This window comes from Malurus melanocephalus, unplaced genomic scaffold (genome assembly GCF_030028575.1).
Source record: "Malurus melanocephalus ecotype Western Australia unplaced genomic scaffold, MMel_1.1 scaffold_38, whole genome shotgun sequence".
NCBI lineage: Eukaryota > Metazoa > Chordata > Aves > Passeriformes > Maluridae > Malurus > Malurus melanocephalus.
In genome coordinates this window covers 1,406,794-1,428,086 of record NW_026623270.1, presented here as the reverse complement: position 1 = coordinate 1,428,086, position 21,293 = coordinate 1,406,794, and the positions used below count along the sequence as shown (strand labels likewise).

The following is a 21,293-nucleotide window of genomic DNA, read 5'->3' as shown; positions in this document are numbered from 1 at the left end:
TTCAGTCCTTAGGATTTTTTTTCTTCATTTTTTTCCCCTTGTGATTTGAAAGCCCATTAGAACTTTGCTATTTTTATGTGTACATACAGGTAAAACATGTTTTAATTTTACACTAAATTTTTTAATCACAAGACCCGAACTGTTATGAGCTCTGCCTCTGAAATTTTATAGCTGAGCAGTTTCTTAGTTCTGGCTTATAATTTTCTCTCAATTATCTACTGGTGTTCAGCTTTAGAAGTAGGATAAATATGCAATTAACTTGGAATGCAAATGTTATAAGTGTAGGCCTTGTTTCAAGGAACTTTTATTTAAAACRCAAACCTGCATTTTCTGTACTTGCAGTTAAATAATGGACCTCTAGGTGGCAGTAGAACACACCGCTATTTTTTTCTGTCTCTGTTTTGATTTTCTTTTTTACTCTCCCTTTTAAAAGTACAGACGGAATAACTGAGCTCCTGGGCTCTTGAATCAGAAGGGAGAGAGTCTTGGAACAAATACAGGATAATTAGTGTTTGGTTTTATAGATATTAAAACTCCATGCTCTTGAAGATAACACCAGTTATCTGTTTGTTTGTTTGTGTTAAAACAATGCTTTACACTGACCATAGAAAGGAAACTTAATTACACCAAGCTTGTGTTAATCAGTGAGTGTGACCTGCTGCAGCTGCCCAGGACAAGTGTGGGCAGCCAGACACTGCCTCAGGTCTGCAGGCAGGAGGCAGGAAAGGGCTGGTTCTTAGCTGCCAGTAGTTACTATGGGCAAAAATTAAAAATCTCCCCTATGTTTTGCTGGTTTTCAGCAAAATAAGTTAAAATACAAGCTGCATGAAGCCAATCTTACCGTGCTAATCCCCTCAGAAATTCTGTTAGTAATTTATGCTGTTCAATTCCCTCAAAAACACCTGCCTTAAGTATTTGATTTTTTACCTCATGTAAATCTAACTTGCCCCTGWTTTGATATTTTCATTACCTGGGTATGCACAGAAAGAATTGGCTATAGTAGTTGTCAGCGCTGGGATGTTTTGTAAAGTAGCGTAGATAATCCAGTATCATCTACAACATTCAATGGAGACTTGTTATGAAGCAAAGATCAGAATTAATATTATTGCTAAAAATGCTTTGAGGAATTGCAGTTTTATCTAACTGGTTAATGTAAATCATAGCTTATTTTGTTCTTTTACCTGAAGTTCTGTTTCTTACAGATCTTGCCATATACTATAGTATATGGAAAAGTACTCTCTTTTTTAACATGTTTTTCTTCATTATGTAAAGTTGTTACATACTTCATTTTTAATTGTGTTTAGAAAAAAGCAAGAAAGATTGAGGTAATGAAATTAAGATAACACATAATATTTTACCATATCTGTCTGTGTGGTACACCACTCTGGCAGGGGAGAGCCAYAGAAATACAGAGAAGACAAATGTACTMTTAGCCAAGTCAAGCAAAATAAGTTATTCTTTRTATTTATTGTTCTGTTGCAGAGCATGAGGGTATTAATCTGAGATAAAGCATTTTAAGGATATAAGTTCTGCAGTATCAAAAACTACCTATCCTTGAAGTTTCTGTCCATTTTTCTCCTTGCTTCCTTGTGTGGCAGTAAAATGTATTAGGCTGAAAATAAGGGTCAAACAATGTGTCACTTCTTGCAGTTCAAAATGAATATGTTTTATGAAATACACTTAAAAATCACTGGCAGTTTATATCTCAYACTTMAAAATATAWGACTTTCAAAACTTYRATTTAAAYYKGRMMMMKKRWTTTTYYYYTTTTWAWTWCYKKWARSCCMWKRAWKMYTTKKTKYYKKYYYYTYMWKKRWKSMWKGRWTCYKRAAWWWTKKKKWAAGWWAWKKTWWWRSMRKYYTYCMWTKGSTTTYCMAAAWKRWWWKSSWWAAARRAAMCMRRAWTARKWWTKKKSYKSYTWWTTTTWWAAAAATAAAATAAACYCYCTTATTTAGGCTTGCTRTAGGGAARCTATTGACTAATCWTTAAATTGCCTGTTTCWACMTAAATACTYRAATGCATTCACATYCTTWMTAAGAAAYAMCAGATTTTGTCTTTGACRTGGCAAAWATCATTCAGTGGTTGKTCTGGGACTTAAAARTGGAATCTTTGTAGTAGGKTGAAAAASTCCAGAGTAYCAGCTTCTGTCAATTTATATGGCTTTAGAATTGTGAAGCAAAGATGCATAAAACTAAGTAAGAGTTGTCTGTGCCCCATTCAAATTTTTCTTCCTTTTYACAAACAGCTGCTGAAATACAAAGAATACTACATCAGCTTGGAACACCACAAGACACGCCTGAAYTGAGGCAACAGCTGTGAGTACTTCATGTGAAAACACTTGATTTCATTGCATTGTAAACAATCTCCTGGTAGGTGAATGTTTGTTGGGCAGAGTGCTTGATTTCTCTGAAAAAGGTGAGTGTAGAGAAATATTCGAAACTTAAGTGTTGGAGATGTGCTTTCTAAAATTAGGATAGTCTGTAAACTCAAGTCAGCTGGTTTGCCCGTGCACACTGCCTGCAGTATCAGTACATCTATAAAATCTGTGCTGTATGTCAGCAAAGGGATAGTGACACAACTAGAAAGCAATATCACTGCTCAAAAACATACACCCAYACCCCTCCACTCCAGTCAATGCTTCCAATCTGTCTGTGTAAGTGTCACAAGGTARTGAATATGCTGGGGTGGGTTTTTTGTGAGGTGGGATACTGGGAGAGGAAGGTAAATGTTGCTTTTAGTGATGAAAGCTACAGTAAGGGATGACATTATACAACAAATATGTACCAGAAATAGTAACGTAACAGAAGTGAAATCAGACTCTAAGGCAGATGCTCTGCTGGAGTTCAGTCACCTAAAGGTGGACTTTCACTAATATGCCTCTAGCAGAGACAGCAGCTGCTTTCCACTTCTTTGCATGGTCTAATGAACCAGAATGATTTTTTTTTTTATTGAACTCCTTTACCACATTAATCTCAGAATCACAAATACATGTAAGGAACATTGTGCTCACCCTGGCATTTTCAGTGTGTTTCATGCTGTGCTGTAGCTGTTGGATAGAAGGAGGAGGTGTGTATTGGACCAAAGTCATGACGTTCATTTTGTGTGAACAGCCAAAATGCTTATAATTGCCTGAGTTCAGGGTCCATAACACTAGCCAGGTAAAATCCGCAGTATATATTCTACTGGTGTCTGGGAATAAGTGAAGGTCACAACATACACAGTTGATGCAATAACCCAACAGGATCTAGTCATAAATTCACAACTAAACAGCACAGGAACTGTTGTGAAGAACATGTTCCAGACCCTTTATATTGGGATAATTTATGTATGTAGAGTAAGCTTGCTTAAGTTTTTATGTATCTTTCACTTGTCTGAAYATTTGGCCTTTTCAAGAATTATTTGATTTCTTTAAATATTGATGATGATGACTTGATAATAGCTTTCCAGGTAAAACCTTTTTATATGGACTGGGCAGGAGGATGCCAAAGCAGGTAAAGAATTGGAGTTGCTTCAGAAAAAAAAAAAAGGGAATTTTGGTAAAGGATTATGTGCAAATCAGAAGTATATTTATGTATTCATAATGGCTATAAATGCGTTGCTGCACATTAGTAAAATAGAAGAAATCTAATTTAAAAATGAGTAATTATTCATTATGCTGTCACACTGAGAAACACACCTCCTTCAACACCTGTCCTGCCTGGAATCCATGACTGCATGCCTTTACAGCAAAGAACAGAATAAAAATGTCTTTGTGTGCTTCAGAGATGCTTTTCTGAGAATCAATGAAGTTCAGCAAAGTAACCCAATGGTCTCTAATGAAAATTTGCATTTGGTTTTAGGCAACAGAAGCAGCAGTACACCAACCAGCTTGCCAAAGAAACTGACAAATACATTAAAGAGTTTGGATCTTTGCCTGCAACAAGTGAACAGGTATAAAACCAAAGAGCATGGCTTGTTTGATTATCATGTTGTCTCATGTAGAGTATTTGAGTCACTTCAGTTCTTTATTTTTGTTTTCAAAGCACCGGTTAGTTAGTCAACAAATTATCAGGGATACTTAAGGCATAAGAATATTTTGTTGCAGTCCAGACTTGTCCCAAATTTGTTTTTATGTATCAAGAATGAGGCAGTGTGACTGAAGTAGTGGGAAGCAAGACAGTGTGCTGTGCCTTTCTGCTGTTTCAGGTAGCTGGACACTGTGTAATCCATTGCTGTGATGCTGTATCTGACTCTGCTGGCACTCTGCTTTCAGGGCCAAGGGATTGTGTGCCAAAATGCTGTTCACTCCCTGTCTGAATAATTTGATTACGCACCGTATGTCTGTTCTACATCACTCAGAGCAGCGTATGTGCTGTGTCTTGTCCACAGGCCTTTCCTTTCTCAAGAGGAGTAGACAGGAGTTGGTACTAAAACAACCTGTGCAATCTTTAAAACRCTTCTTTCCGAGGTCTGTGTAAAATCTTTCAGAAGAAAACATGTGAAGTGGMTGTTGTGATTAGCACGCTCCTGTCTGCCCTCTTGTGGTGTGTTATCTTAGCAAAATTTGTCACTTAAATAAGGGAAGAACGGCAGGATCCTGGAAAATATGGATTTGTGTTATTATCACTTAAACAATTTGCCTGGTCTGTGGCTGGTTACTAAGGAGCCTTTGGGAAAATGAATTGTCTTGAAACAATGAATTCAAATGGCAGGCCATKATCTTTGTGTGCTCATCCTGTCAAGCTGTAAGTTTCTAAGAGCAATGTTAAAACTTGGTATAAGACTTCTAGTTCAGGTAAAGTATTTTTGGTTTGTTGTCTTTTTATCTGTTTCTTTATCTTGGAGCTGAAAAGTGTACAGTGAGATGTTTTAACTGTTTAATTTTACTCCTTTTATCAAAGCTGTCTTAACAAAATGCATACATAACAGATTCATGAATGGCAAATGACAACCTGTCAGAAATTTGTAAGGGTTGATGTGTGTATATGTTTAAGAAAATATTATGAAGCCTCTCCTGAGTGCCTAATATTCCTCTTTCCTTCACTACACCTTAAAAAAAAAAGAAAAAAAAAACAAAAAACCAAAAAACCTGAAAGGTTAGAACAAGTATTTTTGTACCTGTTCCAAAGCACTTAAGGGGGTATGTGAACCCACTTCTGGATTCAGTTCAATATATATTTCCAGTATTTATGTAAAATCCATATGAGGTGCCTTATTCTTTGTTGTCTGCATTCTCTTCCCCATTCAGTCACCTTTGCATATTTTAGCATTGCTGGTGTCAAAGTATTTCACACCAAAACAGTAGGTTTTACAATCAGCAGACAATAAGGAAAGCAAAATCTTTCTTATCCTTGTGCATTTCTCATTTCCAGCTGTAAAATGAAAATAAACACATTGGTGTCCTATTTAAATGCCTTAATTTTTGCAATTATGTATCCTAGAAGGAAAAAAGATTTGTCCATGGAATTGCAAATRGTTTTGTTGACAGCCTCCCTTACACTGATTTAGAAAAAAAGAGTATATATGCCTTGGTATGTAGCAGACTGGAAATGAGAAAGCTTTGAAAAGCCTGAGCTCATTTGACTTGGTAAAACTTTTTCTCCTATAGCGTCAAAGAAAGATACAGAAAGACCGACTTGTGGGGGAGTTCACCACAGCACTAACAAATTTCCAAAGACTCCAAAGGCAAGCTGCTGAGAAAGAAAAAGACTTTGTAGCCAGAGTAAGAGCCAGCTCAAGGGTGTCTGTAAGTATCMRAAAATRTGCCAGTATGTTCTTTACGTTGGYATTAGTGGTATTCAACRTCTGACTTGCCTCCACAGTRCTACTTAGCTCATAGTTKACTYTAAAWGCTGCAAAACTTGTGCTATATGATTTTATAGTAAAGGTTGCATTAAGTTGTAGTAACCTTGCTGGAGAACTGTTACTTTTTCCTTAGCTTTGTTAGGCAAAACCACAAACTGCCCTGGTTTCATGCTGTAACCTTGCAAAAGCAACTTCTAGTAGATTTTGAAATGCTTTTGCTCTACCTTTAGATATCAACAGATTTTTTCCTATGGGGAAGAATGGCTTGCCAGATACAGTTAGAGTATTAATGTGGAGRAGTGCTGAGTAGCTTCAGATGCTGAGCTTTTCCTTGTCAATTTTGCCTTTTCACTCTGTGCCAACTACACGTTGCTTTACTTGTAAATTGTAGCAGGCAGTTACCGAGCTGAATGCTTTTGCTTGTATTTCAGCCTCATGCTTGCATAAAGCAAAATCAGGCTGAGAACATGTCAAATCATGTTTCAGTTTGAAACTGACTTACTAAAAACCTTCTAGTATTTACTCCTTACAGAAAAGCTGACAGTGCTCCTTTCAGGCCTATAATGTTTTATTTATTTTTKTAAACCCTGATCATCTAGGGTGGGGCTCCAGAAGATAACTACAAAGAAGGAACACTTGTCTCTTGGGACAGGTAGGTTGAATTACTTMATATGCCTTAACCTAGCTCAGAATAATAAACAGCCTGCAGGGAAGCAAGCTACCCATGGTTTATTTGGGTTTTTTGGTTCTTGTTCTTTTTTTGATCTGTTGCCTTCTTTTTGAGCAAATTGGGGTAGGTTGTTTAGTTAGGCTTTCCTCTATAAAGCAAGGATAGAGAAGAGACTTTGGTGGCATAGATGGGAAGAAAAATAAGCAGTTCACATAAAGTTCCCCCTTTTTTCTTGATGCTTCAGCTGTAACCATCTCCTTTAGAACCCCCAAGCTGCCTTTGGGCTTTCTGAGGCACTTAGGAAGAATAGTCCAACCTGAATAAAATAAAACTKYTKTGGTAAGGTCCCAGTATTTACTGGRATCTCCCATTGCTTCCCTACTCTTCAAAAACTGCTTCTCAGTCTCAGATTCCTTTTTATTACTCAGATAGATGTAAATTCTGCAGTTTGTAATTCAGAAGCAACTTTGACCTTGTATTCATGCTTAGAATTTCCAGTCAGCCACCTGCTCTGTGCAGCACTGTTACAGCAGCAGTGCTACACCAAAGCTGTGATGGTTATACCATCTCTGTTAGCCCAGGACAGGCAAGAGTAAAAACACACACATTTTATTATAATGTAAATGATAATGTAAAATGTGCTCTGTAGTTTACTGTAACAGTACAGTAAACTACAGTTTAACAGTAATATAGTTAACTGTAGTTTTATCCTTCTGAGTAATTTCTCATTGTGTTTGTTCAATTCTGTATGGGATTTTCTTTGGTTTTTTGTCTGATAGTCAACCACAAGCACAAGTGCAAGATGAAGAAATTACAGAAGATGACCTCCGTCTTATCGAGGAGAGGGAATCTTCCATTAGGCAGCTTGAGGTAAGTACAAGTAAGTGGTGTTACAGCAGAATATACTTTGGATGTTACAAAGAAAAATCATTTCAGAGTAGCATGAGCATTAATTCCAGACATGATTCTTGAGGAGTTTGGGTCTGTCTGTGGGTGTGGTTTTTCCCTTCAAAACTAAAAGTATGGTCTTTAGATGTGAAATGAACATTTGAAATCTACTGTATGAAAGCCATTTTTTCATATACTGTCTTTAACTTCAGTGATTCAACTACAGAATAATTGAATTCATGTGATTGTAAAAAAAGTACATAATTTTTTTTTCATATATTGTCATGTTATAGAACCATTTTAAATAATGAATATAACTGTAGCAAAATTATGTCTCTCCTCATAGGCCTTCCCAATGTATTGTTCAACATGTTCATTTTGAAGTGCATTTTTTTAACATTTCTGGAAATGCAGAGATATTCTGTTTCATTGAAACTTTTGTAAATAAGAGCTTGTTAAAAACATTTAAAAATAAGATGTAAACTACATGAAAAAATGCCACATAAGATGAAATAATGACATCAGAGACTTCTGTGAAGACAAAATTAATTTTTCCTGTTGATCTGAAATCCACATCTCTACCACCAATAAGAAAGCTGCTGGAACTGGAATTTGTCAGGAAGTCTTCCTGATGCATGTGACAAAATCCATTCTACGTATAATTTTTTTCCAATAATCTCTCCCTTGCCACCCATACTTTAACTTACAGTGAATTGAAATAAGCATGTATCAGTTATTAGTTGAGATCATATCCCCAGTTGCTAACATGCCATCTATCACTTCAKCATAACCAGATGGTAATAGGATAATACAGGTGTAGATTTCTGTAAACTGGGGGGCTTAGRCAAATTTGTGTGTTTAAAATATATGTACTTAAACTAATACAAAGTAACTTCCTGTACATGCATTTATTAATTTTGCTTAAATGGATAGCTTTTAAGCAATATTGGCATGAGCTTTTCCCTGCAGTTAAAGTAATAATACGAGTGTGTGTAGATAAGCCCTCTGCAATGAGAGATCCTACCTGTGGTGTGTTCTGAAGTGTACTCCGTGTATCACGCTCAGTTTAATTTGACAGATGCTTCATTATGATAAAGTTGGTMTCAAAGTACCAGAAAAGCTTCAAAATAAGCACATTAAGGGTTTTTTTTATCCTATAGTGTAAAGAGTCACGGGTGCACACCCTGGAGAAGGAACAGTATTTATATCTAAATGCACATAAAGGCTAAAATGTGTCATGTCCATTAATGATTTGATTGTTTCYCTGCAGGCTGATATTATGGACATCAATGAAATTTTCAAAGATCTAGGAATGATGATTCAYGAACAAGGCGATGTGATAGGTAAGTCCAATTCAAATATTATCTGAGAAATTTTTAGTCAGTTTCTCTGGAAAGCTGCAAAGTAGAACTTCCTTTGGCTGGAAAATTTCCTCCAATGAGAATATCAATGCTAAAGTAAATAGATGATTATAAAGTTTATAGATGAAATCTAATAATGGGTAGACTGGCTGAGAGGACTGAGAACACATTAAGAAAGTGTGTTTAAAATGTAGTTTAAAACACTTTGTAGTTTTTCATTTGTATGAATGTCTTTAAAGTAGTTTTTTTAACTATTTGTACATAAAACTGGAGTTTATGTGGGATGTTTTACTGTATTTTCTAATGGATCTAAGTGTRCAGATTCAATGAAGGTCCATGCTTTGCCTTTCATGCAAACARGTTTATTGTTTTAACAAAATGTGATTAGAGAATACATTTTCAGAGTCAGCTGCTAAGCCACACTGCTGTTTGCGTTCAGTGAATATTTTCTGGGCTTTTTGTAGCATCTTAGTCCATAATCTGTTTCTGTTTTTCTACCAAAAATACAAAATCTGTGTCAGTATGATAGAATAACAAGCAAGACTCATGCCTTTAGGGGAGTTTTTTTTTTGTTTTTTCCTTTCATTTTGTAAATCTTAGGATTTCCTTTAATCTGAGCAGAGAGTAGTGAGTAGCAATTGGAAGACAAGTAAAAGGTTATTTTAAGAGGTGGAAGTACTGAAAATTTCTACCCTGGTTGGTATCTAAGTTTTAGCCTTACATGTAGAAYAGGGAAGCTATAACCTGATGTAAATTCAGCCAATCATTGCCTGGGCAGTTCTGAAATTAACTCAGGCATAAGACAGGTTAAGCTTTAGCAATACAAGGTACAAAACTTTGGATACTGATGAAGAAACCAGCATTGGGGGGCAACTGTTATATATGCTCTCAAGTACATTTCAGCATGCCAAACCTTTTTCTGGGTTATGAACTAATCAAAATTTGAAATATTTCCTTTCAAAACAAAGACAGCATAGAAGCCAATGTGGAAAATGCAGATGTACACGTGCAGCAAGCAAACCAGCAGCTGTCAAGAGCAGCGAACTATCAGGTAATGCCAGTTGTGCGAGGCTGTCCCTCTGCACTAGTCCTGACTTATACTTTCATATGCGGTTTCGATTTTGCCTAGCAAGTTCCTCAAGGCTTGAAAACTTTAAGGGTTATATTATTCTRCAATGGTATTTCTAGCTCACTATAAAGCAAAAGTCAGTGACTTCTGAAAGCTTTGGGTTTCCTGTGAGGCTGTTTCCAGCCAGGCTGTTTCAGAGCCTTCTGTGATTCTACAAGAGCACCTTGAGTTAAACCTTCATGTAAAACAAACACAAACAAAAATCCCCAAACCAACAAAAAAACCTTGCACAAGYAGAGTCCTCCTTTTATAATTCAAGAAGTTAAAGGTTGCTGTATATGGGACAGCAAGCCTCTGGAGATCACTGGAGGAGTAGGGAAGAWAGGCAGGAAAGTGTTCTGAAGATGTGGCCAGTTAGCACCAATTTTTGCTGTCTAAAATCTTCCCAAAGCTGTATATATCCAGCTTTTGATATTTGCTACTCACATGCTGAAAATATRTTTCAAATTGTCAAACTTTTTGAAAAGCCTTTTGAAAATCTTTAAGTGTCACTTCTTTATAATGTTTTTGGAACTTATTAGAAATAATCTTATTAGTAATTAATCTTCCCCTTCAAGTTAGAGTTAGTCTTTAGACTTTTTTTCTTGAATCCTCTTATGTGTTTTAGTAGTAGCTAGGACAGTAAATGAGTGATAGAATAGCTGAAAGACTGCCTGCTGATTTCAGAAGTGGGAGGGGGTGCATCTTTGAACTGTATTCTCAGTGGGACTAATTGGCACATTAAATATGGTTGATGCCTCCTATTTTGATACTTACAAAGTTCAGGAAAAAAAAAAAAAAAGTAGCAGCGAAAATTTCCAGCAGAAGATATTAGTTTTCTGGTTGAAATTTAGAATGAACAACTTCATGCTTTATTTTGAGGAGGAAAGGACGAATATTTTCCAATCTCAAAAGAAGGTTACTGAGACTTGACAAGTTCAGTGGGTCTTGCAGGAGAGACCAAACACTGCAGAGTTGCCCTGTGTTTGGTTGAAAGGACTGTGTAGTTTGCTTTAGATTTCAACTTTCCTTTGCTTGAAAACTTATCCTTGTTCCAAGGAAAAAATCAGCAACTATTATATCTGGCCTGACCCCCTCAAGGAAGTGTTAGAGGCCCAGGTGTGCTGAACAGAGGAGGCTGTTGGAACCCTCAGAGCTCCTGTTTGTGATTGGATGAGCTCTACATCACTTATCTGCCATGTGGAGTGCATTCCCACAGCAGAGCAGTTTGGGCAAAGCCAGGCTGCTCTCTTCTCTTTCCCTTTTTACCACAGTTGCCTCAGCACTTGTAGAAATGATGATCAGTTGTATGTGGAAATAAGTTCACCTGCCTTGATTGAGTAGTATTACAGGGGAAATGTTTGACTTCAATTCATTGCTGGTAAGAGAGGGTCAGCAGGATGCAGAAGAAAGAGACTGATTGTAAGGAGAGAATTCCCACAGGAGGAAGATACTCCAGCAAACAGATTGAGTTTAGCAAGTAAAACAATGAAATGAAGAAATCCTAGCCTGATGGTGGGAGAAGTGGCAATGAGACAATAAAGCTAGAAGAAGAGAATTGTTAAGAAATTTGGTGGTCTGGGTCATACTGGACAAAGAACTGACAGCTTCAATGAAGAACTGACACAGATGTTGTTCTTCATAGGGGAAAATAAAAAAACTCAAAAYATCAAAACCACCCAGGCAGAAGAACTTTTGCCAAGTACAGCACAGCCTGGCTTTACTTCTGGGGCTTTACTTCTGGGCCTAGAATCCCAAGAGCTGAATGTTGTTATTCCTTGGCTATCAGCAAGAGCTGGAGAAATCCATTGGCAATTTTCTTTAATCCTGTGGAGGGATTCCTATCCTTCATATCCTTCAGATAAAGGATGACAGGTTGCTGCTGCTCTTGAGTGCTGTGGTGCCTCATGTTACAGACCTCTATGAGAAATGTGAAAGTTCTCAACATGCTCATGATTTATTGTAGTGACATCTATATAAGTGGGTCTCTAGTCATATCTGTTTGGTTTGGGTGTTTTGGGGGATTTTTTTTGGGGGGGTTATTTTATTTTGTTTTGTTTTTCTGTTGTGTTTTAGGTTTTTTTGCTTGTTTGTGGTTTTTTGCTTAGTTGGTTTTGGGGTTTTTTGGGGGGGATTTTTGTCCTTCTTTAAGAGTAGGTTGTACCTAAGCACCATGGCAAAAATGCCTTTAAAATGACTGAATGGATACACAGCACTGTCAGATTGTAATCCATTGCCCCCTTCCTTATATACACTAATGGTCTTTTTTTTTTTTCTTAGCAAACCATTTCTACATCCTCTTGTGCAATTGATTGTCCATTTTTCTCTCTATGCTGTCACTTGCTCTTTCATGTTGCTTCCCCCAGTGTTCTAATTACATCCATTCATTATATCAATGTGCCTTCTTTCATTAATTTATTATGTGTATCAAAAAATACCACTGAAATAATTCTGTTGAATAATATAGCCTTAAAATAATGTAGATAACATTGCTTTTTTTTTCCCTTGAGTGTCTTTATATGACTTGAACTTCTTTATATGAAGGACACAATTTTGTTAAATTGCACAAGCAGTAGGAGCATAAAAGCACTTTTCTGATGTTCAGTTTTCAATCAACTTTTTTTTTTTTTTTTTTCTCTGTTGGCAGCAAAGATCCCGAAAGAAGATGTGCATACTCATTATGATACTTGCTGTTGGAGCATTTCTTGTTGGACTCATCATATGGCTTTCTGCAAGATAAGTCTCTGGACAAAGTATTGTAATTTGTATTTAAATTAGGAAAGGAAATTCCTAGTCATGGTTTGCTCATTGTGAAGCTGACTAAAATAGTGGTTCTGTACTTCATCACACTTATTTTTTTTATAAGACTTCTTGTTTTAATCTGAGAAATAATGTTCTCAGTACTGCCATCAGTATAACTGCCTGCCTCTTGGATGTGGGTGCTATCCTAACAGAATAAAACAGTCAAGGTCATCAACTGTTCCATTAACTTAAATATAAAAATATCTTAAGGTTTAGGGGGCTAATCAAAGTAATGATAATTTGTGTTGACAGGGTGGGTAATTATCTTTTGGGACATTGCTAAATGTTGCTGCCAAAACAAACTCCTCAATTGTTGCTTGAGGCAACAAATTCATGTCTCAGAATTTATTTTTAAGWTAGAAATGTATTTCTTCTCTCTTTACCTTCCATCACATTTACCTACCCATTTGATATGGGTGGTTCAAAAAKAAAACTTAGATTGCTGAAGTTGGTGTGATCATTCTTTTATACCTGAAGCCTGTGAATTAAGCCTTCAGTTTGTTTGAAGTCTTTTAGATGCTCCATTTATGTCTGTATCTGGCATTGAGTATGGTTATGTCTGGAAGCCTCCTGCAAAGGTATGTGGGGTGAATGATGTAATTATGTAGATTTTTTTGTTTCAGTTCTTGCATTAAGAAATACTGTGTTTTATTGCACACATCTGGTATCTTTGCATCTGAAGTGTGCATAAATGAGTTTGGCTAGATGAAAATGTCCTCTAGTCTATGACTTCATTGACTTACTGGGAAGAATAAAAATTCCCAAACTTTCTAGCTGCACTTGAATGTCACCGTTCTGAAACTGCTGTGATTTRATTTCCATGGACAGATCCAAAGTTSTATGTGATGTCTTTCACACAGCTTAAGAAAAGAAGATTACAAGTTCAATTCTAAATTCAACACTGGTATTTGAAATTAAGTTAAAATTGCTTGAACTGACTGAAAGAGTTTAAGAAGTTTGATGCTTRTAGCCTTTAAAATGACCTTTTTTCCTTTTGTGCCATTTTGTACTAATATATTAAAAATGTAAAAATACTTTTTTGCCAACTAATCTATTTGCCTTTTTATTAATCTTGATGAACTAATCTGGAAAGTGTACAGATGAAAAAGTCACCTAATCTGTATTTTATAAAATTCTTCCACACCAGTCTGATAGAGAATGCACTGTGTACATGGTGAGGTATGAAATATCATTTGGGAACAATCTAACTGTAAATGCAAATGAATTGTAACCATGCAACCAAAATAAAGGTCTTTTAAAGAGTACACTTTTCTAGTAGTTGCTTTTTTTTTCAGAATCCTTCTTTAAAAGCCCACCTGTCATSTTTGCCTTTATGTAAATGACTGAAACTTCTCTGAACAGCTCCTGAAAATTTTAGCCCAGGTGGTGAGGCAGCCCAAGGGAACCTCTCTTCCTGTACTGCACTTCACATGGTTGATGAAAATGCTCCTGGATCTTACATCCCCACCTGGTGAAGCTAATGCCCTAAGTTTTTTGTTTTCAGACTACAGTAATCTAAACTAGAACAGCAGTCAGCATTTTGGCTGGGTAGCTTTCTTACCAGTGAACCAAGACTGACTTTGGAAATTTCCTGGCTCTAATGTTTAACTCTTTGCACCACTGCAAACAGGCACAGAGGAATGACCTGATGGTATTTGCCCAGGAGAATCTTTTCCCTGTTGCAATACCTCATACCTGCCTCTGTCAGTGACTGATTCCRTTGCCATCCTGAGGAAGGAAAAGAGCTCTTTAGCAGCAGTTCTTTGGCTCTGACTATTGACAGATCCAAAATTCTGGCTATGTTTGATACTTGTTACATTGCATTTGTCTGTTTGGTTTTCTGCTAGGAGGATTCTCTACTAAAATGTTTACCACCTTGAAGAATATTGTTCCTGGGAGGAAATAGTATGTTTACTAATTGGTTACCTTACAAAGGAAGGAATACCCTCTTTACTGTGTTTGTACAGTAGTGACTGCAAGGTGTGATAGCCAGTACAGAAAGGTTTCAACTGTCAGKAGCTGGTGAGAATCAGGCTGGGGCAACAACACCAAATGACTTGGAAATTCTGTAAGTTGCACAGAGGTTCCCAAACCTCCGCTGCAACCTGCTGACTCTGCTCTGGGTGTGATTTGTCTGCATGTCTTTATTTCCCACATGGAATTGGCTCTTTATTCTCAGTCATGTGCCTGTTCAGCCACTCTCTGGTGTTAGKGGTTGGGGCACTGTGAGGGAGGAGAATGATGCTGAGAGTCCCTGTGGATGCTTTCCTTGCTTTTATTTGTGATTTATTCAWATAAAAACCTGCTTTTGGTGTGGGGGTGCCTCCCCTACTACATGTTCTCAAATGAAAGAATTCTTCSCGTCTTGAATCCCAGCAGAGGTGGGACACTGGAGCCCTTCACCTCTGGATGAGGTTAAGGGCCAGCTCTCAGAAGTCAGAGGGGTGGGTCTGGCAGGCTCGGTGGCTGCTTCCTTTCTGTGAGCCAGGGCAGTCAGTACTGGAGTGTTTACACACAAGCTCCTGTACCTGTTGGAGAGACCGGCCTGCAAGGCCCTAATTGCTCATTAAGGATCTTGGTGCTGTTAATTTTCAAACTTGATTAGGCAGAAACAAAGTGCTGGGAGGGGTTGTATTTAGAGTGTCTGTGTTGGGGGGCATAAATATCCTTTCTAAGCTGCTCTTAATGGAGCTTCTCACTATCATTTTCCTCCTCTACATATATACACTCTTAAATGTATGAAATACAACTTCCAAGTATTTAAAGGAAGCTTTGATATCTCTTAAGAACCCAATAAAACATCTGTGTGTAACATGTATGAATCAATGTTTTTAGAACAAAGATTTTGGCTGTTCTAAATTATCCATCAATTTCTGTCAGATTAGCAAGGGCAAAAAATGCAATCAAAGCACCCTTCATTTTAGTGAAGGAACCTGCTAGGAATAGTTCCTTTGTAGTTCTTTTAACTACACACCAGGGGTGCTTTTCTGTTCTTTTTTACTTTTTCAAAGAGCTGAAAATTACAAAGGCACACAGCTTTTTTAAGGTTTTTCTTTCCCCCCCCCCCCCTCCCCTTTTGGAAATGGTTCTGATAATCAGCAGGGTTTGCAATATCCCCAAGCCAACTTCATACCTAGGAGCCTTCTTAAGTCACCCACCCATATATTGTGTGTATTTTGTCAGCAAATATGTTTGCTATCAGAGGTGTGGACTAGATTTTGGATATCAAAAGTAGTTTGAAACCATGAAAAAAGGTGCAATGAGGGATCTAAAGGTAGGGGGAGGGAAAGGATGATATAATCTGTTAGTGAAGTTGAACCAATACCCTTGTAGTTGATCGCTGTTTTGGGATGTTTCAAGGGTTGTGTTGTGGGGTATCACATTTGAAAGAGATTAATTGCTTTGCTTTTGTTTAGGTCTGGTTGAACCTATTTGATGATTTCAAGAGCATCAGTGAGAGAGGAAAGTGTTCTCCTTGCTGCTGGATATCAACAGTTGATGACTTTCTGCTTCTTGTGGTACCTGCAGTGCAAAGTGCTGCTTAAGTGGGTACCACACAGCTTTCCCTTTCAGTTTGCAATTAAAACTAGAGCTGTCACCCAAAGCTGTTGTGGAGTGAGGAGTAATTATCCTCTGATGAGGTGCCCACCTGCAGAGACATTCTAGATGCTATTGCAATATAAAATACCTGAAAGAAAAGGTATTTTATGCAAGAAAAARTACCTGAAAGCAATCAGCTTCCAGGCATCTTTCTCCTTGTAGGGGTCTCTGATTGTGTCCCTGATGCTACAGAGGTTTCTGTAGCTTTAGAATGTAGATAACAAAGCATTTACTTAGCTTTGTGTTTCCTGATACATTATATCCTTCTGTGAAAGTTGTGTGTTTGCATAATAGTAAAGAAYTCCACAAACCCAGAAATAACCAGAAAAGGTAGCAAAATGTTTGTTTTTTAAAGGCAGAACAATGAACAATGCTGTAACTTGCTATTTAATACAACTCATTCTCAGCTTTTCCCATTGGCTGTATTGAATGTCTAGTCTTGAAAACAGCTGCAGTGATTTGGTTTTGCTCCTATCCCAAGCATCTCGATTTCAAGTATCAGASAGGTACTCAGGGTAAGGGAATGCATCACACTTGTGATATGGTGTGGGTACAGAGGAGGGCCACAAAATGATCAGAGGGCTGGAGCACCTCTCTTCTGAGGTGTCAGAACTGAGGTTGTTCAKCCTGGAGAAGATTCCATGGAGAATTCATTGTGGCCTTCCCGTAGAAKATGTTTTCCAAGGGAATTGGAGAAGGACTTTTTACAAGGGTGYGTAGTGACAGGACAAGGGRGAATAGTTTTAAACTGAAAGAGGGTAGGTTTAGTTTAGATACAAGGAAGAAATTGTTTACAATAAGGGTTGCCCAGGAAGATGGTGGATGAYTCAGCCATGGAAACATTCAATACCAGGCTGAAATGGGCTTTGAGTAACCTTATCTAGTTGAAGACCTCACYACACATTTCAGGGGGCTGGACTAGGTAAATTTTAAAGGATTATTCCAACCCAAACTATTTTATGATTCTAGATTTGCATAAAATTCTATATTTTATGATTGTATATTCTAAAGAAGAAATACTCAGTATAAGTGTCGGCTCTTTAATAGTCATGTCTGTATATTAACACTTCTTTGCTCCTGCTGATAAAATATATTTTTCTGATTTTAGACAAAAATAAATTAGATTAAAATGCTTGTTGGCACAAGAAAATTAATTCATTTGAAGTTTTATTGTCACATTTTAAAATATGTCTTGCATATTTAAAAAAAAAAAAAAGTAAAAGGGGAAAAGTAAAAATAAACATTAAAAAAATTGGAAGTCACTACCAGCACTGTTCACCCCTCCTTCCCCGATTAATCCTGGACTGAGTTGTCATTGTGTTTTTCCTTTATTTAATGTTTATGCAGAAGACATTTGGTGTTTGGCAGTACAGATAGATGTCTGAAGAGGTATTAGGGGTGGGGAGGAGTAGCACACTGCATGATCCATGCAGTATAAACGATAATCTGCCTTCCCACCTTTAGTCATAAAAGCTGCTGGAGCTCACAGTAGCTGCCAAGTGTGCAGCCTGGGAGGAAGGGCTCCAAGAGGAAATTCATCAGCAACAGCTTCAGCTGCTCCCAAGTCCTGCAGGATGGACTTTAATCCAAAGGAGGTGAGCAAGGACAAGGAGAGGATCATTTCTCCTCGAAAGGAGAACATCAGCCAGCAACTTGTGAGGAGGGTAGATAAACATATTCCCTGCCACTGCACCATGTTTGGCTCCCACCCACCCCCACTCCCCTCTCATACACCCAGATGTTCTCAGTGCAAAAGAAACTGACACCCCAAAACTGGGCCCACAGAGCCCAGCACAAGAGAAGAATTAGACCTTTATAACTTGTGGTTTTCAAGAACTACTCTGCCACAGTAGTACTGAAATAGGGAGACGCCTCATTATCTAATATGTTGTTCTCCAACAGCTTTTCTTCAACTAGATAAAGGATATATATAATCTTGGAGATTGGCTACTGTGTTGTCAGGGAGATTTACACTGAAGAAGCTTGGGGCATTAGAAATGCTTATCAAAAAGTAGATTTAAACTGTCCTTGTAAGGTGACAAAAACAAGTTGAGGCTTTCTTATCCCRTATCCATCATAATTTTGATGTCTTCAGCAAATCATTATTTAAAGAGTACTTGAAACAGAGAAGAAAAGTAGACCATTTGTCCCTGATTTGTATTATTTTCGTTGGTTTCTTTTTGTACTGGCAACTTTTTATATGTTCTCTCCTTTGCCTTGCAGCCTGTACAGGCAGAACCAGCTCTGCCTTAAGGCTCTGCCTGCCCCACTGAGACTACTTTCTTTCTGAAAATAGGGTCACTTAGGTTGGCTACATGATTGCTGTACAAGTCAGTAGTTCTAGGCTGGGAACAAACATTTTATTCACTCACTGTCAAAGGCATTCAGTGATGAAGCAATTTGACATCATCAATTCTGAAACTTCCATGAACTTCTCAACCAGTTATATCCTTGACCTTAGTGTAGTTCTCCCAGTAAAGAGGAAAATTCAGATTATTTATTCTGGCAGACGCTGGAGTGAGAATTTTTTKGTTTTTAATCCCTGCAGTTCTAATTTTTATGATGGAACTGCACCTGAAAGCAGACAAGTGCCCAGGGAGCCAAGCATTTCCTTGCAAGTCAACCCTCCAGTCATCTCTGCCCACCCCCAAATTTATTTCTGAACATTGCCAGGACCATACAAGTTTGACCTCAAGTTTCTCTGTCTCCCCAGACATAAGATATCCACAAACTCTCTAGCTAAACTGCAACTCCTCTGCATTTTAGGAAGAAATTATTTCTTAAAAAAAAAGAAGAGGTTTATGATTCATCCATTTGCAAACACAGCTCTACAAAAAGTAAAGRCTAAAGGGATATTTTGTAAACCATACACATAGACTATAAGAGTTCTGAAAACCCAGAAATATTACATAAAGACCACAAGACTAAATGAAAATAAGAAAAATATTTGAGAGGAGAGGATGAGGTAGGGGAGACAGAAAAGGATTATTCTATAGCTTGTGCTACAGAGAAGGGCAGAAACAAATGTAACAACTGTAGGTTTGAGAAACTGGACATGATTGTGGAGGGTTGTACTGAATAACACTATGCAACATTGTTCTGGGCAATAAATGGTGGCTGACTGTCACCCCATACAGATGACTCAAATTTTAGAAATTTCTGTGAATAGCCTTCTGAAGCTGTCCTTCTCTACAACCAGAAAAGYCATTTTTGCTGTTGTTGTTTTACAGCTTTGGGAGGGGAATAAAACAGGAGCTGTTCTGTATGTGGTGTTTCATTTGATTCCTGAAAATTCAGTAGTCTGGTGGAGTCATTTTGGCTATGACTCTAGGGAAGTGGTCAATTCCCTGAACTTTTATTGACTTGCCAGTTATTTTCTTGTTTTCTGGRCGGGCTGCATTTGCAGTAAAAATGCAGGGAGGGCTGGAGCAGAAGCAGGACATGTTAGGAAGGCTTGCAAAAGGATTAAGAACACCAAAGTATTGGCATCGTAGTAATATGAAGAAATTGAGATAYACAGGCATAATTCAGTTTGGGTATGCATGAGTTGTCATGAGACAAATGTATGTCAGTCTCAAAAACTTAAACACYTAGCAAGTCAGATATTTTATTAAATCATATTCAAAATTTCAGGAAGGTATAAATATTTTTGCTTTGATAACATCCTTGAGTCTGAAAAGACAGAAGGTGTTGTATTTTAATTACCTTTTGTTCTTCATTAGTTTTATGCCTCCTCATTTCTGCCATTCTATCGAGACAGTGCTTTTGATATATGAGGTGTTCCCAATGCAAGTTTGTTCATCTGTGTTTYTCAACATGATTCCTTTGCACCAAAATCATATCTGCTACACTTCTGTTCCATTCTTGTTGGGATGTTGCTAAAAAGAAGTCTGCCCCAAGCTGTGTTCTCTGCTTGTATGCAGCAACTCCAATCCCCAAAGGAATGCAAGGATGTGACTCTTCAAGACTGATATAATTTGGAAGGTGTGTACAAAATACTATGGTTGGTATGGAAGATGTAGTAAAATCTTATGCTAATCTGACTTGCTGCTCTTTGATGCAAAGGACAACTTGAATATTTTCATCTGGCAACTAAACTTTTTTTCTTAAGACACAAATTTGGGTTGGCCTTTGGAAATTGTTTCTAGAGGGAGGAGGGAGAAGGTTCCTCAGCTAAGGCCTGTGTCTTTCCTCATTAGGCTTTGCCATGTAGAAACACAGATGATCTTTCGATGAGGTCCTCAACAAAATCAGATCAAAAGCATCTAGGGAAGGCAAAAAGTATAACATTATTAAATGCTTTACCAGGATACCATTTGTCTGATAAAAAATTTCTGGCTGATAAAGGGAAAAAAAAACAACATATGGGCTTTGTAAATCAAAATAAGAGAGGACAATGCAAATTGTTTAGAAAACCATTTAGCCCARCTCTTACGAAAGCTCCTTTTAGCAGTTGCTTGTTTTGTTTTTTCTACTTATGYAGGGTTGCAAAATTTTCCATGGATCCTCATTACAGAATACTTCCCACTGTGCTGAGTAGTGCCTAATGACTATTAGTCATTAATGGTGCTAATAGTACTGATTTGCTTTTAGTGGGTGCCAAGGCAGCTTGAGCATTTATTCTGTGAAAGATGTTGTGGGCAAGGGGATAAAGAAGACAGGATAGCACAGGACTGGGGCTAGCCTGGGCTGCTGCATGAGAGTCTTCTTGGATGAGAACAAGTAGGTGACAATTGCACCTCTGAACCATGCTGCTTCTGAGGTAGTGGTGGGGAAATCACTTCTTTAAAAAAACCAACAAACCAACAAACCAACAAGCCAAATCAACAAAACCTAAATGTCTGTTTGAAACCCAAGCAATGGCCTAGCAGTAGAGTCTGAAGTCTGAGATGCTGTCGCATTCCTACTTGGGCTGTCTTCTCCCTCAAAGAGGATCAGAACAACCCGGGCAACCTCCACACCAATCACCCTATTGGTGGCTTTTTTTCCCCACCAGTTGCAAGAGTACAGTTTGGTGACACACAGTGCAAGATCTGCCCAAGATCTGCAGATGCTATCTGAAAAACCCTCAAGATTATTT

The 21,293-nt window shown here is 37.7% G+C and overlaps 1 protein-coding gene across 6 annotated transcripts in view; it reads left to right on the top strand.

Annotated features, from left to right (window-relative positions):
• Positions 1-13,878, top strand: part of STX7 (syntaxin 7) — a 32,911-nt gene extending 19,033 nt beyond the window's left edge. For all 6 annotated transcript variants that reach the window (XM_057364385.1, XM_057364387.1, XM_057364389.1 and 3 more), the window contains 8 exons: positions 2,246-2,315; positions 3,840-3,930; positions 5,588-5,725; positions 6,384-6,436; positions 7,234-7,324; positions 8,613-8,685; positions 9,672-9,754; positions 12,459-13,878. In XM_057364385.1, the coding sequence (XP_057220368.1) occupies positions 2,246-2,315; positions 3,840-3,930; positions 5,588-5,725; positions 6,384-6,436; positions 7,234-7,324; positions 8,613-8,685; positions 9,672-9,754; positions 12,459-12,551 (692 nt within the window). In that variant the 3' untranslated portion in view covers positions 12,552-13,878. The remainder of the gene's footprint in view (positions 1-2,245; positions 2,316-3,839; positions 3,931-5,587; positions 5,726-6,383; positions 6,437-7,233; positions 7,325-8,612; positions 8,686-9,671; positions 9,755-12,458) is intronic.
• The last annotated feature ends 7,415 nt before the right edge of the window (positions 13,879-21,293 follow it).